Source organism: Lynx rufus, unplaced genomic scaffold (genome assembly GCF_022079265.1).
Source record: "Lynx rufus isolate CCGP_SWC_20201006 ecotype Redwood Valley unplaced genomic scaffold, mLynRuf1.p SCAF_4, whole genome shotgun sequence".
Classification (NCBI taxonomy): domain Eukaryota; kingdom Metazoa; phylum Chordata; class Mammalia; order Carnivora; family Felidae; genus Lynx; species Lynx rufus.
In genome coordinates, this window is record NW_025814856.1 from 31,541,368 (window position 1) to 31,567,643 (window position 26,276).

Below are 26,276 nucleotides of genomic sequence, written 5' to 3' on the forward strand. Positions count from 1 at the left end.
TATGTCCAGGACCACCATGGCACTTATTACCATGAAAAGGAGCCGAGAAAGCAGGAGATTGGCAGGGAACACCATGGAAGAAAGCAGATGCGCAAGTCACGGTCATCCCAGCCGGATGGGGCACGAGGCCATCCTTCCATCTCCGTTGCCCCCAACACCGGCAGTCTTTGCAGTACTCCAAAGGTCTAAGACCGTGGGAGAAAAGGAACTAAGGATCACATGTCAACCCTTGGGGCACACTCGAAGGCTGCTCTCAATACTACAGCCAAGTAGGTGGCCCCACAGATGGCTCACAAGGGGGATGGGAGGGCCAAGCCAATAAGGGGAGACAGTAAGAAGGGCTCATGCCCTCCACCTCCCGTTACCCCCAAGAATTAGGAGGCACAGGGCTCTCCAGCTGTCTCCTCCTAACCTCTTAATGTGACAACATCTTATGGGGGGAGAACAAATATTCACATTAAACAGAACAGCATATGAAATTAGCTACATGAGTCATGAAACCCGAATTGAGGTTCTTGTTGTTCTGCCAGAATGTAAATATGACAGTTTTCCTCCTCATCAAGACAAAGAATAACAACCAACAAAATCTGCAAAAGCTGAATTTTCTCATGGCTACGTACAGTGGTGCCCCCAGGAATCTGAGGCATAGTACATGCCCAGGCTCTGTTGTCCCTAACATGCCCTTTGACTCCCCATTCCTAAGCACACTGACTAATTTTACACAACTTCTTTTGCCTCTCGAGGTTATAGGTGATGATTATTTGTAATCTGACATCAGCAGAATAATCTTGCAGGAAAGAGGTGGAGATGACAGAAGGACGCATGCCCTGTGCTTACCCCGGGATTATTCATGAAGGCAGTCTGGAACATAGGGGATAGGAGGTGAGATATTTGTGCCAGGTCTCAGCTGTTGCAAAGGTAAGTGAAGAAGTGTCTCAGTGATTTCTGGCAAAGCTACAGCTGAGGGAACAGTGACCAGAATTTCTTGGCACTCTGCAGGCAGACTGTGACTGGAGGTTACCTGGAGATGTCATTCTTCTAGAAGATGACAATGCTCAGGAACACCCACTCATGATACTACAGGGCAGTCAGGAACTTCTTCCTCCTCCAAAAGAACTAGTCTATCTGCCATTCAGTCATTTAAAAGACACCAGGACCAAGTTTATTCCATTGCCTCTTCCACAGTTTTGCTTTCTCTGTGTATCTAGACCTTCCTCTGTTGGCGTGGCACGAAAGGAACATCTTTACATGCCAACATGTCCAACATCTTATACTGGAAAACTTAAAACTTTTTTTGTTTTTTTTTTTTTGGCAGGGGTGGGGGATGCCACCCCAAAACTGAAATGTGCATACATATTTGAGTCTGCATCCAGAGAAACATATCTCAGCAGGAAGGAAAAAAGATTATCTTAACCATTGGTGAATTAGACGCTCATCCTCCAACTTTGCTTTGCTCTATTGGGAGTTCAGATCAGACCAAGGTGCTGTTAACAGGCACTATTCATTCGTGTTTCTTTTCTTAATTTTTAATGTTTTTAAAAATTTTTTATTTTTTGAGAGACAAAGACAGAGTGCTAGTTGGGGAGGGGCAGAGAGAGAGGGAGACACAGAATCCGAAGCAGGCTCCAGGCTCTGAGCTGTCAGCATAGAGCCCAACATGGGGCTCGAACCCACGAACTGTGAGATCATGACCTGAGTTGAAGTGGGACGCTTAACTGACTGAGCCACCCAGGCGCCCCTCGTCCATGTTTCTTTTCTTGCTTCTCCTCCTGCTTATCAGTTGGTAAAGAAATGGCTCCAAAGCACCATTATGAAAGGATCAGACAAGAAGAAATAAAAACCAGCTAAAACATAAATGGCTATTACGTGAATGACGTGGCATTTGAAGTGGCTAACATTAGGTCAATGGTTCTATGTGAATTTACATTATTCCTACACCACTCTGAGATTTACTCAAACAGACATCCAAGGGTTGAGTCAAAGAGGGTGGTAGGTATGAATTTGGTTTTGGAATCATTCAGACCTGGTTTGACCAGGGCTGTCTCTTCCTTTGTGATATTATGCAAGATGCTTAACCACGGCAAGCATCTCTTTCCAGTTCTGCTCAACAGAGCCATGAAACGACGGTGAATAAGCAAGCATCTCAGTCTTAACATGTCCAAAGCATAAGCCCTGGTCCGCCTCCAAAAACCACTCCTTCCTGGAGTTCTCCCCATCTCAGTCAATGGAAATTCCATCCAACTTCTGCTTATTCTCTGCCCAATATTTGGGCTCATTCCACCACCTCTCTTTCTCTCATAGCCTGTATCGAAACTCTCAGCTAATCCTTAGGTACTACTTTAAAAATACATCAGAATCCCACCAATTCTCACCGCTTCCACTGTGAACATCTGAGCCACTCACTGATGGGCTTCTCCCATGTGATTTACTGCAATGGTTTCCTAATATTCTCCCTGCTTCCAGAACTCTGTTCCTCGAGGAGCTTCCTCTAAATTCAGAAGCCAGCATCCGTCTTTGAAAACAAATTCACGTTCCCACTCAACTCCTCTCCCCACAATGGTTTCCTACTTCACCGAGTGTAAGCAAAAATCATTCCAATAGCCTAACCCCTCGATCCCCATCCCATGGTTTACCTGTATGTTATACTGCCTCAATCGTATCTCTTATTTCATATCCTACCACCACCACCTCTAATCTAGCCACAGTGGCCTCCTTACTATTGCTAAGATGTGCCTGAAATACACCTGTCTCTAGGTCTTAACCCAGAATACTCTTCTTGATATCCACACAGTTTATCTCTGTTTAAATCTCACCTTCTTAATGGATACCTGCCTGACTCCTTAAATGTACAGTTCTCATCCCCCCTTCCAAGCTATTTTCCTCTTCTCTAAGAATTTTTGTCTTTTTTGTTCACTGCTATATCCCCAGTAGCTAGAGAAGTGCCTGGCTTATAAAAAAAACATTCAAATACTTATGGAATATGCAAGTGAATGCATGAATGAGTGAATGAATAGCATCTCAAAGAACCTAGGGCCACTTATGTCTCAAGAATTTTTAAGGATTAAGTCAGTATCCTACACAATGCTCAGTTCATTGTAAGGACCAAGTAAATAACTATTGTGCTCTCCTATCTCCTGTGTCTACTCAGTCCAACACTGGGGTACCTCGGTGGCTCAGTCAGGTAAGCATCCGATTCTCAGTTTTGGCTCAGGTCATGATCTCATGGTTCATGAGATCGAGTCCCACATCTGTCAGCACGGAGCCTGCTTGGGATTCTCTCTCTCCTCCTCTCCCCCACTTGCTCTCTCTCTCTCTCTCTCTCTAAATAAATAAATAAATAAACTTTTTAAAAAAGAACTAAATACTGCACAGGGGACACCTAAGAGGGAGGTTATGTGAGAATATAACACAAGACCAACGGCAAATGGCAGAAGCTAGGAACTCAGAATACTACTCTGCCCCTGCAAGGGCAAGACTGTTGTTGAAAGTCAGCTCTAAGCCTTTGAGACCGTCTTGTACCCCAAGCGTCACATAATGTTGTTTCTCACCCCCAAAGATGTCACCTCAGAATGATACTTCTCCCATGTGGAAAAAGGTAAATATACAGACTGAAAGCAACCTATGAAGAAATGTATGAACACAAAGGGGTTCTATGTAGGTTGGGCATTTTCTATCTCCATGCTGGCTGGAAAGATGTAAAAGCAAAAAACAAACCAAAACCAAAAAACCTCCGAAAACTCACACTTGCTATTCCCAGTAATTAATTAATTAATTAACTAATTTTAGAGAGAGACGGCATGCACAAGCGGTGGGGGCTGAGAAAGAATCTTAAGCAGGCGCCAAATTCAGAGCAGAGTCCAGCACAGGGCTCCGTCTCACAACCATGAGATCACGACCTGAGCCAAAATCAAGACTTGGATGCTTAACCAACTGAGCCACCCCGGTGCCCACGGACTTTTTTTTTTTTTTTTAAGTTCCCTTCCGTTGAAGAAAAGGCCCTCAAAATATACGATATACAGGGCTGCCAAAGCAACACGGAGTCCTGAGATTTCATAACCGTAGGGCGAATTCGATAGAAATCAATCACTGCCAACGTCCTGCACACCTTCCATAAACCAGCCACCACAGACCGATTAAGTGGTGTAGCTGTGACCCAAATATTAGGATCAGGTTGTGTTCAGAAAGCCCTACTTCTCTTAGTCCAGCAGAAGTTTCCTTAAAAATGTATCAGTTCCCATCATCCTAGGGTGCCATAAATGTTCAGGGGGAAGCCAGGCCCTGAAGTGGCTGGGGAATTCTGGGTGCACTGGCTGGGGAATTCTGGGTGACCAAGCCTAATTCCGGAGTTTTGTTTTGTTTTGTTTTGTTTTTGAAAACCATTCAACACCAAGTGAACTGTCAAAATTTTTCTGTTTAAAAATGCAAATATTCAGCTCCCTCCCGCTTTCGATAAGTAAGGTAAACAAAACTAGGAACCTGGCTGAAAATCCTTGGGAAACATTCCAAGACTAAGGACGCAGCTTCAGTGGATTTTTTTAAAAGCAGAGGAGAGCTACACTGGTTTCCATTTGTGCAGAAGCTAGTTTCTTGCGTGTGTCACAAATCGAAAATCACTAGTTCTAGAAATTTTGAAAGCCCTATCAGAGAGGAAACAGGAAAGCGTGGGGCCTGGGAGTCAGTCAGGTGGGGCTTCAAGAATTACTGATCATATGATGTTGGGAAAATTGCTTACCTCCGGAAGCTTTTTCCCACCTGCAGAATGGACCTTATTACATCCATTATTACGTAATAAGGTCCATTCTGCAAGGATTTTATGATAATTAGTAATAACGCACAAAAAAGCACCAGGCCCAGGGCTTGGCTCACTGCAAATGCTCCGTAAATGGGGGTTGTTGCTATTAGGTCTCCACTTCCAGTTAAATTACATAAATATAATTAGGTTTATAATTTGGATTATAATTAGGTAAAAGGCAAAAGTCAATTTCTAATTTTAAAGTCATTTTTACATAGTCCATTGGTAATTTAAGGTTCTAGATAATTCTGGAAGGTGGCACTCACTTGTCTTATGGAGATCTCTCTTCTACATCGGGCACCAGTGTCCAGATCTTCTAATAAAATTTTCTGTGGCATTCCATCAAAAATACATTAAACATTGTGGGTCAAAAACAGTATCTCATTAGGACTTAGATCCTACCAGAAAACTTCTGAGGTTGATAACAGTATCTTGGGGCTTGTTGTGCTTGTCTTCTCCTCTACTGACAGATTTCTTCGGTCTAAAAGTTTTGGAGTCAAAATAGTGTTTTGTGTTTAGTGTTTATGTGGCCACTGTTTTGTGACCTTTTTGAAGGAGAAGTACTGAGATTGATTTTCATTCTAGGACCAGGAGAGGCATCATCTAAAATGTTCTCTGACCCACCACGCTCAGAGTTAAGCCTGCTCTTCGGAAGGTATATTCATATGGGTGGTGTGGAGGTTGGAGACACTGCATTTGCTTTCTGCTAGAGCACGGAAGATTTGCAAAGTGGCAAAGGGAAGAGGAGAGGTAGAGCTTCAGAAACTTTCTTCCTCAGAGGTTCATGCGCTGAAAAGCCAACTTAATGCCACACATCTGGAAAAGCTGATCACCTACGTATGGCTTCCTCTTAAGGATTTAAAAAAAACTGGTGGGAAATAATTGAAGGCATTGATGGTGAAAACCTGCTGATCTCTACAACGTAACAATTTATCTTTCCAGAAAGGAGGAAGGAATTTTATAACTTTTTATTTTTAATTTTATAACTTTAAGGACTTCTCTGACTCAAAAAAATAGGAATTTTGTATCAGACACATTTGGGAAATGCTGCAGTCTATACATAGCCCACCTAATGCCCATGAGAATATGGAAAGAAAAGTTTTACTGTCAGAAATCCATAGAAATGCAGGGAGGAGGCGATATCACCGCCCAGGGGATGTGGCAACGTTTGAAGACATTTTTGGCTATTACAACCAAGAGGATGGTTGGCATCCAGTGGGTAGAAACAAGGATGCTGTGTGACATCTTACAATGCACAGACCAGCTCCCCAACAACGAAACTACCTGGTCCCACACGTCAACAGTGCTGAGACGGGGGTATCCTGATTCACTCCTATTTACAACCCATACAATACTTTCTGCACCTCTGCCTTAGTCTCTAATCAGAAATACAATCTGCTACTTCTCTGATCAAATGCAAATGAGGAATGAATCCTACTTTTAAAAAGTATCCAAAAGAAAACCCAAAATGTTCAACTCTGACACACCAATTCCTAGATACAGCCGGACTATTACATATGTGCAAATTCTATCGTGGATGAGGGAAATACTGAGGCCGTAAACACGAAGTTAAAAGCAACTTATAAGTATGAACTATCAGTGCTACCAGAACAATCCAAAGGTGTGAACATGGCAGAGTAGCCCTTTTTAGAAATGCCCATCCTCGTGCGTGCCTTTGTTTCCAAAGTTGGTCACTCCTGCCAAAATTGTCATGCAGAATGTCTACGCATTACATTGGACACATTCGTAGACATTTATAACAATTCTCCCTCCCGACTTCAAAAAAAGAAGGAGGGACTCTACTCATTGGTTTGCAAATTCAGTCTGGTAAGACAACGTTGAGGCCTCATATTTTCAGCTCATCCTTGAAAGTTTTTGACTGACCTTGATGGCTTCCCGCAATCCCACATAACATATAATGGAAAATTCAACTCTCTGGAGAGAACTGTTTTCTGATAGCTAGCCAGCGACATTCCTTGGGGCTTGCATCTGTGACCTTGAGTTTGACTTTTGCTGAGGAGTCCTCCCTCTCCTCACCAGATGTCTCTTTAGGGTTTCACAACCTTGGTACTATGTCAACATCTTGGGTGAGATAATTCTTTGCTGTTGGGGGCTATGCTGTGCCTCGTAGGATGCTTATCAACATCCCTGGCTTCCATTTATTAGATACAAGTAGCACCCCCAACCCATTTGAGACAGTCCCCAGACATTGCCCAATGTCCCCAGGGGGTAAAAATCACCCCCAGTTGAAAACCACTGACTTATCCTAAGGTTTTCAGAAAGTCCTTCAACAAAACCTCAAAACGGAATTGATTGTAACTGATTTAATAGCCATGGTGGGGCACAGAGAGCTTTTTCATGGAAGGAAGTGGTAAAGGGCCTGCTGAACATCAATCCAAGATCAAGGTCTTAGGCTAAAAGAGTTGGGAAGTCCTGGTCTCCAGAGAACGTGACATGGACAACGTGAAACCAATTCCCACACACAGCAATGACTACAATGAACAAACACGCTCTTCGGGACAGCACTTCCTCCCTGACATCATGTCCCTGGCCTGCCACCGCTAAGAGTTCCCGGATATTTCACATATGATTAAAAAGACAACCAATGAGAAGGAAATAATGATTTCAACAAGAAAGGGCACATTGTAATGCAGAAATAGGTGAGTTGGTTGGGTGAGGGCTTTTTATTAAGTGCAAGGAAAATAAACACGCGTTTTTAGAGGAAAAAAAACAAACAAAAGAACCACAATCCTTAGTTTTCAATGGAATCTGGGCTTTACTGGGGAGTAGTAGATCTAAAAAAAAAAAAAAAGGTGAATCTGCGTACAACCAAGTATTTTACTGGAATTTACTGGTACGACTTGCTATGAAAGTCTGGGTTTCCCTGGGAAAAAGAGGAATAAAAACCACACCATTCCCAGGGGCCTTTCATTTTAGTTGCATGGGTACGAGGGGGCCAAGGGAAGAAGGGAGATAGAGACAAGGGGAAGAGAAAGTCATGGGACATAAACCAGTGAAAAACTGAGAAAGATTTTTACTGAGCCCTGGCTACAGAACTCACTTTTGTTATGATGTGCTAGTGGAAATCTGAGAATAAAAATAGCTTTCTAATATATGTCAGAATTCTTATAAGTCCTGGAATAAATCCAGAGACCTACCCTTCACTTCCTTGTGAAGTAAAATACACACTCTGAACCTATTTATGTTTAAGTAATTTTAACAATAGCTTATTTTGAAATACATCAAACTTAAAGATTGCAAGACCATCATGAAGACCTCCCTTATCCCCCTCATCTAGGTTTTCCAACTGCGAACTATTACAACACCCCCCTCTATTTAATAATGGTGTATATATATATATATACACACACACATACATATATATACATACACGTGTGTATATATGTATGTATATATATGTATGTATATGTATGTGTGTATATATACATATATATGTGTATATATGTATGTATGTGTATATATATATATATATATATACACACATATATGTATATATATATACGTATATATTGCTTATACACATAATGTCCCATCAATGCAAGGACACTCTCCTACATAAATGCCATACAACTCCCCAAGTCAGGAAATCACTGTTGATACACCACCAACATCCAATCCTATGTGTTTCTTTTTAATTATTCCCTCATACAGATTAGCTCCTAATTTTCATATTTCTAGGCCAATGCCATAGGATTTCAGCTCCTGAGTAGCGGGCTCATTCATTCATTCATCCATTTCAAAATTGCTTATGGTATGCCCACTTGGAGTAAGGCAACAAGCTTCAATGGCAGGCCTTTTCAGCCCAAAGGAAATTAAGGTTCGGGGAAAGTAAATAAATGATTTGGTTAAAAGGTTTTTCACTTGAAATGTGGTGACTGTATCTGTTCCTTTGTCTTACTAAAAAGAAGCAAACGAGCCCACTGTTTTTTTTTCTGCTACATCTTCCCTCTCTTCATCCCACACAGCTCCCAAACCATAACCAAGTCTTATCATCCAGCAGCCACGTGGACAGAGGAATACAGTGGTTGGGACGATGGGGGGGTGAAGAAAGGAACAGAATGTAAGGCCAGAACTCAGAGCTGATGACTGTCCTACCAATGGGAACAGAGGAAACTCAGCGTTGCTCAAGGAAGAGCTTAGATTTAGCCCAAGAACCAGCTGGGAAGGTATCTCAGTGCATTTGATGTGTTTTATTTCAACCAGAGAGCTGTTAGTGTGAAATCACTTTTTAATACATTTTAATTTCATCATTTTTTCATAATTCCCTTGTAGGGAAGCAGCAGATTACATTCGACAACAAACCACATCACCACACGCATCTGCAAATCCCCCAACTGGCTTTAACAAAACCTGATCTATTGTCCTGTTACCTATACATCCACTGAACACAGAAAACACTTAGATTGACTACCCCAAGTTATTTCATTGCTCTTTGCATATTAAAATGTCAGAAATATCACCCAATGCATGTTTAATAAATAAATGAGGATGCTTTTTTTCCTCAACATCTTCTAAACCCAAATTTTACTTTTTACTTGGTTTAATTTTAAGAGGAACAATTTTCTCATATTCCTCCCTTCAGAACTCTGAGCAAAATTTGTTAATAGCTCAGGAATTCCAGAATGTGTCAAATCGTTACAATTTGGGGGAACAGAAAATCTTAAACTTCCTCTTTCCACAGAGGTTGCATTTTACCACTTCACCAACTAAAGAGTAAGATGAGGGAATTATATCTTGGTTAAAACCTGGGGCTTGAAAGGCAGAACGCCCCAGGGTCAAGTCCTGACTCAGCCCCTTCTCAACAGTGCGACCTAGACCCAACATGATGCTAACTTCATCAAGTACAGAGGATTAAATTAGACTATATGGGTGAATTGCTTTGTAGAACTCCTAGCAAAAAGTAAAGACTCCAAAATACAAGTGATTGTTATAAAAAAAAAATCAAAGCCCTTCCTATAATTATGGCAAGAAATACATGGCACAAAATTAAGTGAAGGGAGAAACAGCTCTTTTGTGGATACCTGAAGCTATCAGTTCATCCACTTTCTGAGATCCTGAGAATTATTTTACTTATTTCCCATTTCCCATGTATGCCGCCAAGCTGCGAGCATAAGTTAATAAGTGCTTCTTAAAAAGATTTCACCTGAGTGGTTTATAGTTTAATTCAGATGTCACTCTAAAGGAAAAAACAAACAAACAGCTATCTGGCCACTGGGAGAGAGAATTGATGACATCATCATTCAATCTGCAGCCAACGCTGTTGCACACATTTTAATTTCAAAGCGGGGGTGTGTGTCAGTATGGTGTACGAATGTGAATGAATCCATAAGGGTTTTCTTATCACTGGGGAGGCTAAGTTTTGCCAAGTTAAATGATGAGAGCCACAGTGGTGGAGAAGACATTGCCTCAGCTCTGATTCTTCAGAAGTATCTTTCAAACACAGCCCCTTAAAGCTAATCTGCTCAACCTTTACCTACAGGGCTCAGTGAATATGAAAAGCTGCCTTCCGGAGACTTCCTTCAAAGAGGGAATGATCTCTTGGAATTCAAGCTTCTACAAGGTGACTACCTGGTGTTTTCCATTTTTGTCTTCTCCTAAAAAGCATCAATCAAGCCTTGCCCTTTCGGCCCACTGAACACATAAACACTCTTTTTCCCTAACTGAACTTACTGCCACGATGAACTTGAACTCTAAGACGCACAAGAGGAGAGTTGTTTTAACAGCTGCTTTTACACTGAGGCTCTGGAGTTACTACCCTCAAGACAGCTGGTTCTGATAAGCCTCTCTTCCCACTGTCCTGTTTTTTCTAATGCCCAGCTGTCAGGGAACACCCACTGAAGTGTTCCAAAACAAAGGCACAAAACAGAAGAAAGGCAAGAGAATGGTACTCATTTGCATGCAAGGGCATCCTACATAGGGACCCTTTACGAGCCCAAACACAGGGTTTTTCTCTCCAACTTGCTTTTGTAAGTTTACGGATTTCTCGGCTAGTTGCGGATTAATTGCTAAAGACGTTGCCTGAGGTTGCCCTGTCCAATATGGTAGCCACCAGCAACAGGTGGCTGTTTAGATTTAGAGTAATTAAAACGAAATACAATTTAAAGTGCAGTATCCCTGTCGCACATTTCAAGTGCTCCATATAAGCCACATGCAGCTAGCAGATTCCATGCTGGAAAGCAAAAAGAGAGAACATTTCCCTCATTGTAGAGAGTTATTGGACCGCACTGGCCAAGACATACGCTCTTTCTAAGAGGGGAAAGGGGATGCAGATCTGGTAAGAAAGACGGTTTTGTCCGTTGGGCCTGTATCAATTATCTTCCATACTACTTCCCGTACACTCTTTTCTTGGCTGCCAACGTTCCATTTTCTACATTTTTGGAAGGGGAGGTTGTGGTCTTTAAAACAATCCATGAAAAGGATCCCACTTCAGAGGAAACAAAACAACAGGAAGCAAAGGTGGTGGTGTGGCAATCCCCACGTTCTAGATGTTTTTATTGGTGATCATCAAATAACAAAGGGGAAAATGTACCTCGGCCAGGGCTTCCCACGTTTGGGTGGAGGCTGAGGACCCTGACAGAGAGAGATGGAAAGCCAGGATCTCTGCCTATCCTGGCTCTCAGACCACGGACCTCATGCCTGGGTTATAATGTAGCGGTGAATAGAAGAACACTCTCTGATAAGAGGTTTTTAAAGGTTCCGTGTCATTAGCCAGGGAGCGTTTATCACTGAAAATGATTGTGTAATTGTACATTTAAAAGGAAAGGTAGGATGGATAATTTTTATTTAATGACCAAAGATCATTAGCAGCTGTGTGCTAATGTACAATTACACAATACACACAGACACACACACACACAGTAAGAGCAGTCTGTATTTTTATATTGATGGTTGTAATGAGGCTGCCAGGAAAAAAAAAATTGTCAGTTCTTTAATTACACGTATAATTGGTTTGATTCGTTTAACAACACATTTTTCTTTCTCCGCTAGAATAGCTCCGACTTGTTCACTGCTGTATCCTTAGCACCTAGAACAGTGCCTGGCTCACAGCAGGCACATAAAAAAGTATTCGCTGAAAAATAAATGGTGACCCGCCTCCCCCTCCCCTTTTGAAAGGAATGACCTAGAACTGTTTACTCCCTCTTCGTAAAATCAATCTACCTCAACTGCCTTTACTAATCAGGATTCCCTCCTAAACAATTAGACGTGGACTCAATCTCTCGCTCCCACTGTACATTCCAAAGTTTTCATTCCTTTCTGTTCCAGAAGGACAACTCGCTGACGTGAGTCAGTAAAAGGACCTACACTCCTCCTCATGGTCTAATAACTCTCCTACCCCTGTCTCCCCCATCTTCGGACTTTTTAAAACTGTAAAAATAGAAATCTGTCAAGCTATCAGGACATATCAGCTGTCAACAATGGGGGGAGAAAAAGCTAGTTAAGTTTTATCTCCAACGAGCTAGATGCAGGCCAGTGTTTTGCTTGTTTTGAACACATCTGAGATGAGTGGGTTATTGAGTCTTAATCTACACTGAATTCGGGTATTTTGTAATTTCATATGTTACAATGTTTTGTTTAAAAAAGCCTTATTTTCCACTACTTCCTATGGATAGAGCCAAATAATGTGTTTCTTATTTATTTTTTAAAAGGCACCAGCAGTGTATTGAAGATGTGTCCTCACTAGTGAAAAATCTTTTTCTTTATAAAAAATGCATATGCATTTAATGTGACATTCCTGATGACCAAAATCTTTATACTGTCCTCCTAATCTGGCTGATGTGATAACTTTAAAATGAAAGAGAGATGTTCTGCCATTCCTGAAACATAACCAGTTGAAGTGTTTACAAGTGCTGGTTATGGGAATTTACCAATAATCGTAATAAATGTGGATTATTCTGTTGCTGGAGTCAAATGGATGATGTTGCTATTAGCTAAATAACATGGAGGTTGATGGAGTCTGACTTTTAGGCATCTCTTTTATTGAATATAAGTGGGAGTTTAAAAAACTCATTCTGGGGGCACCTGGGTGGCTCAGTTGGTTAAGCGGCCGACTTTGGCTCAGGCCATGATCTCGCGGTCTGTGGGTTCGAGCCCCGCGTTGGGCTCTGTGCTGAAGGTTCAGAGCCTGGAGCCTGTTTCAGATCCTCTGTCTCCCTCTCTCTCTGCCCCTTCCCCACTCTCCTGTGCTCGATCTCTCTCAAATAAACATTTGAAAAATAAATAAATAAACTGGGGCGCCTGGGTGGCTCAGTCGGTTAAGCGGCCGACTTCGGCTCAGGTCATGATCTCACAGTTCGTGGGTTCGAGCCCCGCATCGGGCTCTGTGCTGACAGCTCAGAGCCTGAAGCCTGTTTCAGATTCTGTGTCACCCTCTCTCTGACCCTCCCCCGTTCATGCTCTGTCTCTCTCTGTCTCAAAAATAAATAAAAAAACGTTAAAAAAAAAACTCATTCTGAATACGGGCTATTTCTGTCGGACTAGGCAGGATTAGTACAGTCAGTATACTGTTAGTGAAGTCTTAACACTATAGTAGATGATCAGGTACTCAAATGGATTCATAAAAACACCACCCTCCTGGGGTAACATGGGGGATAAATATGATGTATATTTGCTTAACTTGGCTTGGTACACAGAAAATACTCAGGAAAAGTTAGCTATCATCATCTGCTTTGGAGAAGTTATCTTATTTGGCACCTTACAGAAACCCCAAACTCACATACATCTGATTTTGGTCCTTTTAACTCTCAGTTACCATACTAAATTACACATAAAGAGGAGACTCAGGGGATGTGGAACCAATAGGTATCAGGGACCATCTTTATGATGCATAATTTTTTGAAAACCGCAGGCTCTCTTAAAACTTCCAAGATTATTTTGATCATATTTTCTTTATTTAATAAGAAAGAAATTCCTTCTGAAATGTATTGCAGGTGAACCAATAACAAAATTGACAAATGCTCAAGTCTTTTATAGTTATCTGAACACAAAGAATAAAGTGTGATCAAATTTATGCACATTAGGTTAGTGTTTTCCTGTACCTAGCTCTTTTTACATGTTCAGGACCATTTCTTTTAATCGCTTGTTTTGTCTTCTGGCTATATTTTATCATTATCTACAAATTCAATAAATGGAACATTCATATTTCATAGCTGAGACTCAATGAATCAGGACAACAGTATTAGAAAAGAAAAAAAAACAAAAATATTAAGCCTCATATATTTTTGTTTATATCACTAGGCATCATTTCCAATTCAGAATTCTTTTTTAAGTATCCTTTTAAAATACACATTTTAAACTATCCAATTACATAGAGTTTACCAGTTGGCCGCTCAGATTGGGGAGAGGGATGGGACACTGGGGAGAGGGATGGGACACGTTGGAAGGGATTTACAAAGTTAGAATGTATCTTTTTAAAACCCAAAGAAACATACACATGAATTTCTAATTCACATAGCCTATTTGCCTTTACAATCTGCTGATAAACACTGATTTTTAAACATTGTATATAAAATTAAATAACATGGAAAAAATAAATATGCTTTATTATATAAACACATAGAAATCTGTACTGCTCAAAATATTCAGACAATACTAGGCTTGGCTGCATAAAACCGTATTCAGAAAGTTTGGTAGTGACATTTACAATCTTTATTTTTGCTAGAGATAGATGCAGCGAGGTGATAAAATACTGATGTCAGACATTTTCTCTTCCTACCTAAGGAAGCTGCAAACTTTAATATGAAAATGAGGTAGACACAAATTCATAAGTTGGCCAGGCAGAAACAAAAGCACAGTTCCTTCATGAGCTCATAAATTCTCATTATTCGGGTCGACAAGCGTTGTTCCAGAGCACCTAAAGCAAGGCTCAGAGAACACTTTTAGGTTTGTCACGAAAAAACCCAAACAAGCAGTTTCTCCTAAGGAGAAGCACAGGGTCCAAGATGATGAGCAAGCAGATACACGGGGCAACGCAGAAAGGAATGCGACAAGACCAGCTGGGAGAGCTGACATCACCTGCAACCTTTGTTACTTGAATTCTCTCCATGGATCTGCTGACTGGAGAAAGCTGCGGATTTTTAAACTACCTTCTGCCGTGGTTTGACAGTATAGAGCTCTCTTTCTAATTTATCCGCTAGTCATGGGACGTGTGCGTTCAACCCCTCAGCCCGCTCCCACAAGCGGCAGGAGCAGACTGGAAGGCATTAGCAGGGTGCGAACCTGATTTAGAAATCAGAACGTTACCAAGTAAGAGTGGAAGGACACATTTAAAAGAGGACAGAAAAGGCTGAGCTTTTGGAGGATGTTTTTCAAAATCACGATTCCGAATCTCCAATGACAGGAGCCAGAACTGAGGGTCTAAGACAGGTACTTAAGCCTACGTTCACCGAAGCTTCATTTTAAGAGACACTGGCAGGCCACGCTAACATGATGTGGCTTTTCTTTCCTAAATATTGTTCCTTAGTAACAAATGTTGAATGAGGCTATCTCCATTTTGACCTCGGAAAAGGCCTACTCCACACGGCCGCAGCTGATTCTGGACACTATCGCCAGTGTGTGAAAATCTGGGGAGAGAAAGCAATCCTACTGAAGGACTAATTGCTACTCTTGGTCTCTAATAAATGGAGTGTGCTTTCTCTTGAAAGCAACATGTTAGCACCTCAAATATACTTTTTGCTGTTGTTAATTTCACTGTCTGTTACAATGATGAAGCACCATGGGAGTGGTTTTATGGCTATTAACACGATTCTCTGAGGTATGCTTAAATTTAGAATTGCTCAGAAATTGTACCAAAGCATCCATGAAAATCGACATAAAAGTGAAATCAAAGTCCTACAGTAAGAATCTGAAAGACGGCCCTCACACACATGTATTTAAGTAATATATTACAAACGTTATCTATTTAAACAGAATGCTTTTGATTTCACTTTTTTTTTAAAATCACAGCTAGAAGCCTTACACAACTGGCCTTACTCCTAGATTATAGAGGCATTTAAATATATGCTTGAACAACGATCACTTTATAAAGGAAGCACTAAAATCATAGAGGCAGCAAAAATATTTTAAAAATCCATGTATTCTTTTCTGTGAATGACACAGCACTAGGAATCTCTCTTCTTTCTTTTTCTCTCTGTGTTTCAGAAAATCGTGGGCAGGCCTAAGAAGAGTAACTACAATAAAAATCTTAAAATTTTCAGCTAAAGTAGCAAATCATAGTTTAAAATTTAAGCATTGAACTCTTAAAATATCTGTGGGGGAGGGTGGTGATCTTGTGTAAAAAAAATTTGAGGTGTATTTAGAAAGCATTCAAGGAGAACAGCAATGGAAACCAATATAACATATATTATATATTGTATATAATGTGTATCCATACACGTATACTATGTATACAGTATATAATATATTATTATATTACTATACATTATATATATTATATATTAAATATCTCCTGACCTCTGAAGGTCAGGAGATTTTTTTTTTTTTTTTTGGTCAAAATTAAAGAAAAAGAACTTTTTTGGAGGGCTAGAGGTTTTGAGACACAACTCTGGGGTGGTGTTGCTGTTGGCTGAGCGAACAAGGTAAAAATATAATGGGCCCGAGAGGGGAAATTTCATGAAAAATAATACGTCAAAGGTGAGTTAGGGAAGTTGGGAGTGCCAGAGGATGTTCCTGACATTCTATAGCCATTTCTGATCTTTTTCAAAATGTTCATTTTGGGAGGGTGCCAGTATTGCAGACAAAATGCTTCGGGTGAAGATACATCTGACTCAGAGTGGCATTTCTTAAGCTCCTGAAGGAAAGCCTTGCAGCCCAGCTAAATAGTACCAGTAGAGAGGATACTCTAAAGTTTTCTGGCTTTCTACTTCATACTAAGTACAGTGCTTATGTAGCTAGGTTCTACCTGCAGACATGATCTCAGACCCTGAAACCCCTGATTCTAAGAGGCATCGACAGGTATTAGACATTTCACTTCTGTTAATCTGTTCTTCATCTGGTTTCAGGAATGGTTAAGACTTTCCCTCAGAACCCTATGCAGCCAAAAAGGCTTCTGGATATGACTTCATATAATACTAAATTCCGATTCAGTGCAATCAATGTATTTACAGAAACGTTTACTCTATTTACATTAAACAGCCCTAACGGCTCCAAAGATTATGACACAACTCAGCCAAAGAATTGTTTTGACGTAGCCAGCCGACCTTCTGTTTGCCAAGAGCCGCCCCAGAAGTTTGCATAGTTTTTACAGTGGAAAACCTGTCTCACAATGTCAGCGAGCCCATAGCAAGGGAAGCCTCGGACTGATGCAAAAAAGCGCCTCAAACGGGCTTTGTGTCTTGGGGAGAGGGAGGGAACATTTCAGATGCCTTGAAAGGCACCAAGTCATGGAGTCCACTGTCGCTGGTCTTTTGCGTTGTCAGAATGATTTCAGTCTTTTTTTGTGGGCACAGGCTTTACGGTGATTGCGTCGAGAGTCGTACCCGAGTCATACAGAGGCAAATTACAGTCATTGAAGAAAAAAAAAAATTGGTTTGGCCTCAATATGCAGGTATCTTCCCCACAAAGTCAAAACTCTCGTAGCTTAGGAAAGGAAAGAATGTCTGCTATTGAGTTGTCTGTTTAAATCACTTTGGAGCTTAATAACTACATGAACGTATTTCATTTCTTAAAAAAAAAAAAAATCTATCTATCTATCTATCTATCTATCTATCCAGTCTTGCTTTTCTCAAAAAGGAAGCTACTTCTTGACATCGGCCCCAGGCCAATATGAGGTACATGTATTCTGTAAAGTCACTTCGGCAATACCACAAAAAAATTAATTCTCCTGTTTGTCAGTATGAGGACAATCACAGACCACAGCACAGTCCCGGGGATGCCCTTGGGAGCAAGACCACTGGCTGTCGCAGAGGAGTGCGACCCAGAACACCTTGGAATCAGGCATGTTAGTCAAATAGTTTGGTTAACGAACATTAAGAGTTAGGGCCGTACCGAACTCCAAGGGCCGTGATTCCAGGCAGCGTCTTGCGGACAAGCGTGTGTGTTACACTGCTCGCGATCTGGAGGCTTATCAAGGATTTCACAGCTCAGATCTGGAAACCGCTCACCGCTGGGCCGCTGGCAGACCACCAGTCTCGTGCGCAAGCCCCCACCGCATAGCTTCGTGCACTGCAAGAGGGGAAAATGATGCTGTGGTCACTCGGTCTGAACAGCCAGCGACAAATTTTCCTTTCTTTCCCTTAAGAACAATTTCTTAACCAAATTCTATCACGGCACTGGGCAAGGTAAGTCTCTAGGCAGGACCGAGCTGAGTTACCAAAATTATTATATACGATAGACTGGAGTTCCCTGACTTAACGGTAGGCATCGTCTCTTGAGTGCTTCCCTTCCCCTGTACTAAGCGCTGGTGTGGGCATTGTCTCATCAGGAGGAGACTATAATTATTTGCCCCATTTTACAAATGGGACAACGGAGCTTAAAAGAGGTTAATTAACTTGATCATAGCCAATTCGACAGTAAGTGACTAGGATAAGATGACAGCCTTTTCTTTGAGGTATACAGAGGCAAAAATCAAACCAATAAAAATCCCGAAACCACCCACTACCAAATAAAGGGAATAATGACTGAGCCAGTTTTATTTTCTGGCAGCTTGTAAGAAGCTGTTACCAACTTGTGGCTATTATGTGACTCCAACCTCCCCAGACCTTTATGACGTTAAGATATTTTACGCTATCTCCGCATCTCAGGATAATGATGATTTTCCCCAGGGTGAATAAACAATGTGGTGGGGGAGACCCGAACTTCTGAGGCAGGAACGAGCTGTGTTTCTTGGACGGCACTGCTGTGCTCACATCCAGGAACACTGACATCTGGCTTTCCTGCTGTGTCGAGGCCAGATCTCCCACAGAATTTGGAATGATCTGGTCTGCGCTGACAGCAAGCATCCCAGTGAATGCGTGTACTCTCCTGGCTTTGGTCCAATTACAGAAGCTTAATCACAAGCCCCACAGGACAGAACTCTGTGAGGAGTTTTGGGAAACCCACAACGCATGAGTCTCAAAGCCTGACTCCCCCTTCCTGCCTTTCGGCAAAGCCCTCCAGAACAGCGCACCGTCAACGAAAGTTAACAGAACGCTCCATTATGACTGCCTATTACTACTGGGTTATGTGAAACCGGGGACACGTGATTTGGGTTCGCCAGGAGCGTGGACTAACACGCCCATCCTTCTCATTTGTCTTTCTCCCCCTCTTGGCACTGGGGTCTGCAAGACGTTAACCTTCACGTTTTATTGTATAAAGTTGACAGTCAAGACAGAGCAATTCCACAAGCTTTAAGTATGCGCTCTCTCCGAGGATTCAAGAGTAGAGGGATGCATTCTTGGTCAATGAAACACAAAACAATAAGCATGTAAGCCCTCCACAAAAGAGTGGCTCAAAACCCTATTTGATACTAGTAGTCATCCTAATGATAAAGGGTAGTCGTAGTGAGGATAATGATGATGATTGTAATAGCAGCGAACTTTGGAGACTATATATGCTAGGTATTGGTTGTGCACTATCTCATGCAATAGGTCATGAGTTGGTGCCATGATTATTCCCACTTATAGACAAGGCTACAGACATTTGGTAAAGTTATATAATTTTCCCAGGCGACAAAGCTTGGAAGAGTCAGCATCGGGAATGGAATCCAGTTTTCTCTGCTCCAAATACTCTATTGCTCCTCATTGGTCATTACTCTTAAAAGGTAACAGCTCAAGAATTTTATTACTTGAGATTATAGAGCTAATTATTCCCGTCCACCATTAGAACGCATCACCTCCGGTAGGAATAACAGCACCTATTCATTCTGGTTTCATCAAGGATTTGGAACACCAGAATGATTATGCCATGGGAACAAGCATAAATTATAAACAGCCCCAAACTATGAAAAGGATGGTAATGTTTTCATGGACCAATTTAACACATATGTCCAATTACCTTAAAAGTGTCCCATTTTTAATCAGCAGAGGTTAACAAACAATCTAGCCTAGCATTTATCTGTATTCTTTCCTAATTTTCCTCTCCTATGTGTTTAAGCTGTTTCCCATTGGTAATGACTGTACTTTTAAGATGGTCTGGAATTAAGACAGGTCTCGTGGTTAATCCTAAATCAAGAAGCTCTCACCAGAATTCATTCTTCTCCCTTAAAATAGATCATGAACAACAGCACAGTGTGGTCAGCAAAATTACTCTGTGTTCTTTCCAAAGGAGGTACAAAAGGATGGCTCACTCTCACCTCTCCCCAGTGGCCATAAGCCCATTGAGGACAAGGGCCAGATTCACAGGCTCTTTGCTCATCGGGTTTTATCCTCTCCACGCAGTCATTTGCAGTGTATCCATTTTCGTCCTGACATACCACAACACGTCGCTGGGACCCACCAGCACAGGTACTGGAACACTGAACACATCAGACATCAGTCAACAGGTTAATCCCTACCTCGATCGACATCTCAGTGACCCAAAAAGCAGTTGGTTGGAAAGTCAGAGACAAATGTGACAGAATCCGTTCTCAAGTTTCCCACCGTGGTCAAAAAGCCGTTATGAGAACTTCCACTCTGTGGGGTTGTTTAATGGGCATGCCTTATAAAAACCTGGAGGGCAGAAAAAGGGCCTCTCCCTTGCACACTTTCGGCACAAACGAAGTGTTCAAAAGATGCCCCATGTGTGATAATGTCTTCCAAAGCAATTCCATTTACTGTCTTCTTTTAACCTCTCTGCAGCTCTGAGAAGTACAGAGGTGTTAACAGATACCATAGCCTATTGAGAAACTCTTTTCTTTTCAAAATCCAAATGCTCGTTTGGATAGAACCAACATTTGACTTCAACACAGAGGTCAAAGTACATGCTTAACGAGACACCACTGTTGAAAGTGAACTTCCGTATTAATTCATTCGGTTACCCAAAGCGTAGCGGAACGTCACTAAGACATCATTTCCTTGCAGGGAATGTTCTCGTCTCTCTCTTCAGAATAGCCTTGACTTTAGCGGCTGATGGCAGCAAGATTTGCTTTTTAATTTATTTTTTACTTCCCCAAGGACCTTAATTGGATTCCACATTGACAAGCCTCTCTTCAGGGGCACTTTCTAACGCTCCCTCTCTTGGTTGTCGCAGAATTATGTTTGCAGTTCAGCTAATTTCCCACACAAGCTTCTCAGAGTTCTCTTATTTATCTACATCTTGAGTGGTTTTGTTCTTTCCATAATGTCCTTATCTTTTGAAAACCGATGTGTTTGCTAGTATCCTTCACTGTGACCCCTAAGTTGTAAAATCAGTTTGCCTATAAAATAACAACTTGTCCTCAAAGCAATGCAATTCCCATGAATTATTAAGCTTCCAACTGCACTGGACAATTTTTTTTTGTTAGTGCTGGGTTCTTTAAAAAAATTTTTTTTAATTTTTATTTATTTTTGAGAGAGAGAGAGAGAGAGAGAGAGAGAGAGCAGGGTAAGGGCAGAGAGAGACAGAAACACAGAATCCAAAGCAGATTCTAGGCTCCAAGCTGGAGGCAAAGAGAGGCTTGGACTCACAAATGGTGAGATCCTGGTCTGAGCCGAAGTCAGATGCTTCACCAACTGAGCTATCCCAGGGCCCCATTTGTTCTGGGTTCTGATGGCTGATCTGTGCTTTCTGTCGAATCCTAGCTCAAACCAGGGTTATTTCAAAATACTTGCAAACAATGCATCTTGCTGGTCAGCTTGTTCCAAATAAAGCTCTGAATATATTTTTTGGCTTATTGTTGGACCGAATTTCAATTTCTCTGCCCATCTCAGACAAATTACGGGTGACTTTAAAATACATCGGGTATAATTTTAAGATGTGGAGCAGGAAAAAAGATTTATGACTTCTGCCTGAGAAAAAAATTAGGCAATTTTTGGGGTGCCTGGGTGGCTCAGTCAGTTGAGCCTCCAACTGCGGCTCAGGTCATGATCTCACAAGTTCGTGAGTTCGAGCCCGGCGTCGGGCTCTGTGCTGACAGCTCAGAGCCTGGAGCCTGCTTCGGATTCTGTGTCTCCCTCTCTCTCTGACACTCCCCTGTTCATGCTCTGTCTGTGTCTCAAAAATAAATAAACGTTAAAAAAAATTTAGGCAATTTTTGATTTACTAAAATGCCATTTCTATTCTCGGAGGATTCTGGTATAATGACTCTAAACTTGAAAATACTTGTTTTCTATTTCTAATTTTTTTTAATGTTTATTTTATTTATTGTGAGAGAGACCAAGCGAGCAGAGGAAGGGCAGAGAGAGAGGAAGAATCCCAGGCAGGCTCTATCCTGTCAGCACAGAGCCTAACGTGGGGCTCAAACCCATGAAACTGTGAGATCATGACCTAAGCCTAAATCAAGAGTTGGACACTCAACTGACTCAGCCACCTAACCACCCCTGTTTTCTATTTTTAAACAGCTTAGGACGTAACAGGAAACACAAAATCATTATTTTAATTGGCTTTGTTTGGGAACCAAAATATATAATGTGAGGAAGGAACTTCCATATTGTAAGTGCATTTGTAATATATATTTTGGCCCCTGAGTTCTTCCCTTGAAAATACAATCTTGTCTCATTCTTTTGTCACCTGTGAACATTATTGCCTCAATGAAGTGTGGTAAGCTCCTTGAGAGGGTTCAGTGCCATAACTTGTGTCCCTGTTAGCTCACATAGCACCAGTCACAGGATATTCAGCCTGGTTCAATTAAAGTTACTGGAAACAACAGCTCTATAAACCACATGCTACCCTGCCTCCAATATGCTTGAATGGAGCAAGGCTGGTCACCTGACCTATGGCCAACCACTCCAGTGGCTGTCCAGTGACCAATAAGATGTTTCCTACTGAAAATCTGACCAAAGAGATGGAGACAGTGCTCAGCTGGGGCCAAGGAACTACATAGCACAGTCTTGAACCATCTGAACCCAGGGCCTGTCTGGGGCTTTATAATCCCATAGACAAGTAAAGGCCTCTACATAATTTTTCTCCAGGTTCAATATGGCCATTTAAAAAATGTTTATTTGTATTAACAGGGATTCTTAGTTCTCTTCCATGTTGCAGCATTTCACTCTGGACTTCTTTTGGTAACAATCTTCCTGTCCTTTTAAGATGACATATTTTCTTAGGTAAACATTTCTTTGAAAAAACCCTGTACCTATCATCCACACTGGCCAAAATGAGAAGGAATGGTCTCTGCAGGGGTAGGAGGTGGTGGTCATCTGTCGTTCTTACTTGCCTAGCACACTTCCCCTTATATCTGGCAGCCCAATTCTCCTTTAAGGAACCTTTCTTCCCCCAAGGGATGTCATCTTGGGGGAGAATATGTATTAAGATACTCTGCCCCTCCCTGATCATTGAGTGGGCAAGAGGAACAAGCACGGCCAGTGAGACTTGCCTGAGAATTTAGATCCTAAGCAGGGTAGATGAGCGTTCAGAGGGATCTATTAAGACAGAAACTCCCTACAAAAATTACCCTCTAATTACTGTTCCATCTAGATAGGGGCTGGCAAGACACAGCATGAGGGCCAAATATGACCTGCTCCCTCTTTTATAAATAAAGTTTTATTGGAACATAGGCATGCCCACTCATTTATGTATTGTCTACACCTGCTTTTGTGCTACAACGACAGAGCTGATTAGTTGTGACAAAGACTAGATGGTCCGCCTCACACAAGATATTTACTATCTGGTCCTTTGCCAAAAAAGATTTGCCAACCCCTGAGCTAGATCCCTGAAGGTGCTCTGGTCTCTGCCTCTACTGGGGCCAAACGAAAAGTTTTGTTTGCTGGTTTTGTTTTCACTTGAAAGAGTCAGTTTCTTTTGTTCACAACCAGAGACCCCTAATTGGTAACAGGGGGCAAACCTCACACAGGGTCCAGGTTTATACAGGAATGTGCTAGAAATTGAGGTATTTACTCCAGAATCCACTGAAAACATTAGATTCCCATTCTCTAGTGGTGAAAATTCTTTGCTGCCTTTCCTGCCATGGAAAGCAGGAAGAATCCCATGGTTTGTGTACTGCACCAAGCAAACATGCACCTTCTGGAAGCAGGTCAGGCTAGAGCTGCAAAAAAATCACATTGTCCATTTTCGGCCTCACTTAACTTAGGGGGGAAAAAAGTCCTCAAACAAAAACACGATGAGGAAAAGAATGGCATTGCCCATTGCTGCAAAAAGGTTACCTAATCCTCCCTAATTTGGAACACTGCCCAAGGGCAGAATCATTCAGTTTTAAAAGAATGCATCATCTCCAAATGTAGTCGTAAGTAAGAATAGCTTTAAAATTTTGTTTTAAAGAGTTCTAGTGCTATCATTAGAACGCACATGAGTTTGGAAATCTTCCAATCCGAAAAATTGCGGGACACTCAGTGATTACCTCCTGTGATCACCTGTTAACTTCTCTGAACCCAAATCTCTTCTAACCCAGGCCCAGGAAGCCTGGAAGGGGTAAGCCAGCAAGGAGAATGAGATGGCGAAGGTCCTGGGCAATATGGCAGACGTTCTGCGGACAACCAATACTTGTACTGGGTGGAAATGGCTGACGGCTCATCAGTAGTCACAGGAAAAGAAAAACTCACTTACTGAAACATAACCACAGTGGGAAGCACACAGCTTCCTTCTAATGCGTTTTAGTTCAGAAATAATTAAACACAATTAGTGGTACGCGAAGGAAACTGAGAGTAAACAATTAGAACGAAGACCCCGGGGTGATTACTAGACACCTTCCGACTTCCCACACCTATGCGGGGTCCCTTGCTCTCTTACCCCTCCTGCAGTCCCATTAGACATGCCCAGTATTGCACAATATAATTACTTTGTGAAAAATATTTAGTGAAAAACCTAAAATTCAATATTTTTCAAGATCTTCATCACGTGAAGGGCAATGCTAAGAATACTGAGAAAATTCTCACTCTGGGGCAGGCAGCGTGCAAAGCACTTTATTTCCATCGTCACATTTGTTCCTTACAACCACCCAGGAGAGCTGGAATTGTTGTTCACTTTGTTTTACAAAGGAGGAAACTGAGGCTCCTTGAGACTAGGGGGCATGCTAAATATCTCAAAATCTGAAAGTGTAGGTCGTTGGTTCACACAGAGGCACCTTCACTCGGAGCCTGTGCTGTTCACTGTTAGATTCTGGTACTGCTCCCCTAAGCACAGAATTATCTGGACCAGTGATTCCCCTCAGTCCAGGACAATGATCTACTACTACAAACTATGCATGGACCATGCCACTTTGAGACTGCACTCGTCTAGAAAACAGCAGGAAGGAAAACCACTTTCATTAAGAGCTCCCTATCAGAAAACTTCCTCTGTCCTTTTGATTTCCTTACAGGTAAGAGCTGCCTGCAGCCTCTGCCTCCGGGATCAATCATCCTGGCCCTCACGGTACCTCCTAGGAAGCCACCTGATGCTGTTGTCCAGCTGTGATACGCACCCCCCCCTCCACCCAGTTAAGGCAGCTTCTAGGTGGCCTGCAGGCACTATCGGGGGACAACTTTTCAGGGACTGTGATGAACCCGTTAGGGTTCACCCAAAACAAATGGGAATGTACAAGGCCAAGCCCTTGCGAGAAAAAAGGGCTTCAGAGGTGTTTCTAGTTTGTCTGCCCCCAAAGCTGCAAGGACGAAGGAGAAGAAAGCAAAGTAGAGAAGGACTTCAGGGAATACTCACTGCTCCCCAGGGGCCAGTCCTCCACTGGTTTCCACCAAGCACATGGGTGCGGCTGGGGCCCGCGCTTCTGGGGCGGAAATCCTCGCTTTGGAAGGGGTGCTGAGCGAGACCGCTGTCTGGGGTCCGCTGAGGGCATGGTGAGGTGGAACAGTCCTGGTCGGTTTCTGGGATGTAGTCTGGATCGCACTCACTCCGATCAATCACGTGGTCACTGTAGTTGACACACACCACTTCCCGGGTCGCCCTGCCTTGCCCACATGTCACGGAGCACTACGTCGAACACCCAGAAAGAGAAAGGGTCGGTCATTGGCAGGCACAAACCCATCAGTGTGCGTTTTCTGTGAGTGGCTCAGCGCCCGCTCGGTTGCCCAGACCCCAAACTCTGGCATCATCCGTGTCTGCTCCCTTGTCTTCCCACCCTGCAGCCATCTCACTGAGACACCCTGTCAGCTCAGTCCTCACAGATACCCCAATCCATCCATTCCCCACCGTCTCTGCTGTCACCTTCCCCTGCCAGGAGCACCACAATGGCTTTTCAGCTGGGCTCCTGTTTACAACGTCGAACCCCTCCCTGCAGCCCTAGTCTGTGGTCCACGTATCAGCAACTATGACACTTACAAATAAAAGATCATGCCATTTCCTCCAGTGACTTCCCAACTCACTTTGAAAAATGTCCAAAGTCCGTACCTTGGCCTGGGAGGCCCTCTGTGATATGGCCACTGGCGACCTCCTTGACCCATCTCCTAGCACATATTGCACTCCAGCCAAACTGGTCTTATGGATG

General features: G+C 42.3%; 1 protein-coding gene across 2 annotated transcripts in view; it reads right to left on the reverse strand.

Annotated features, from left to right (window-relative positions):
- Positions 1–26,276, reverse strand: part of ADAMTS9 (ADAM metallopeptidase with thrombospondin type 1 motif 9) — a 160,787-nt gene that overhangs the window by 50,636 nt on the left and 83,875 nt on the right. For both annotated transcript variants that reach the window (XM_047096973.1, XM_047096972.1), the window contains 3 exons: positions 25,493–25,762; positions 20,079–20,240; positions 17,795–17,971 (listed from right to left, as the gene is read on the reverse strand). In XM_047096973.1, the coding sequence (XP_046952929.1) occupies positions 17,795–17,971; positions 20,079–20,240; positions 25,493–25,762 (609 nt within the window). The remainder of the gene's footprint in view (positions 1–17,794; positions 17,972–20,078; positions 20,241–25,492; positions 25,763–26,276) is intronic.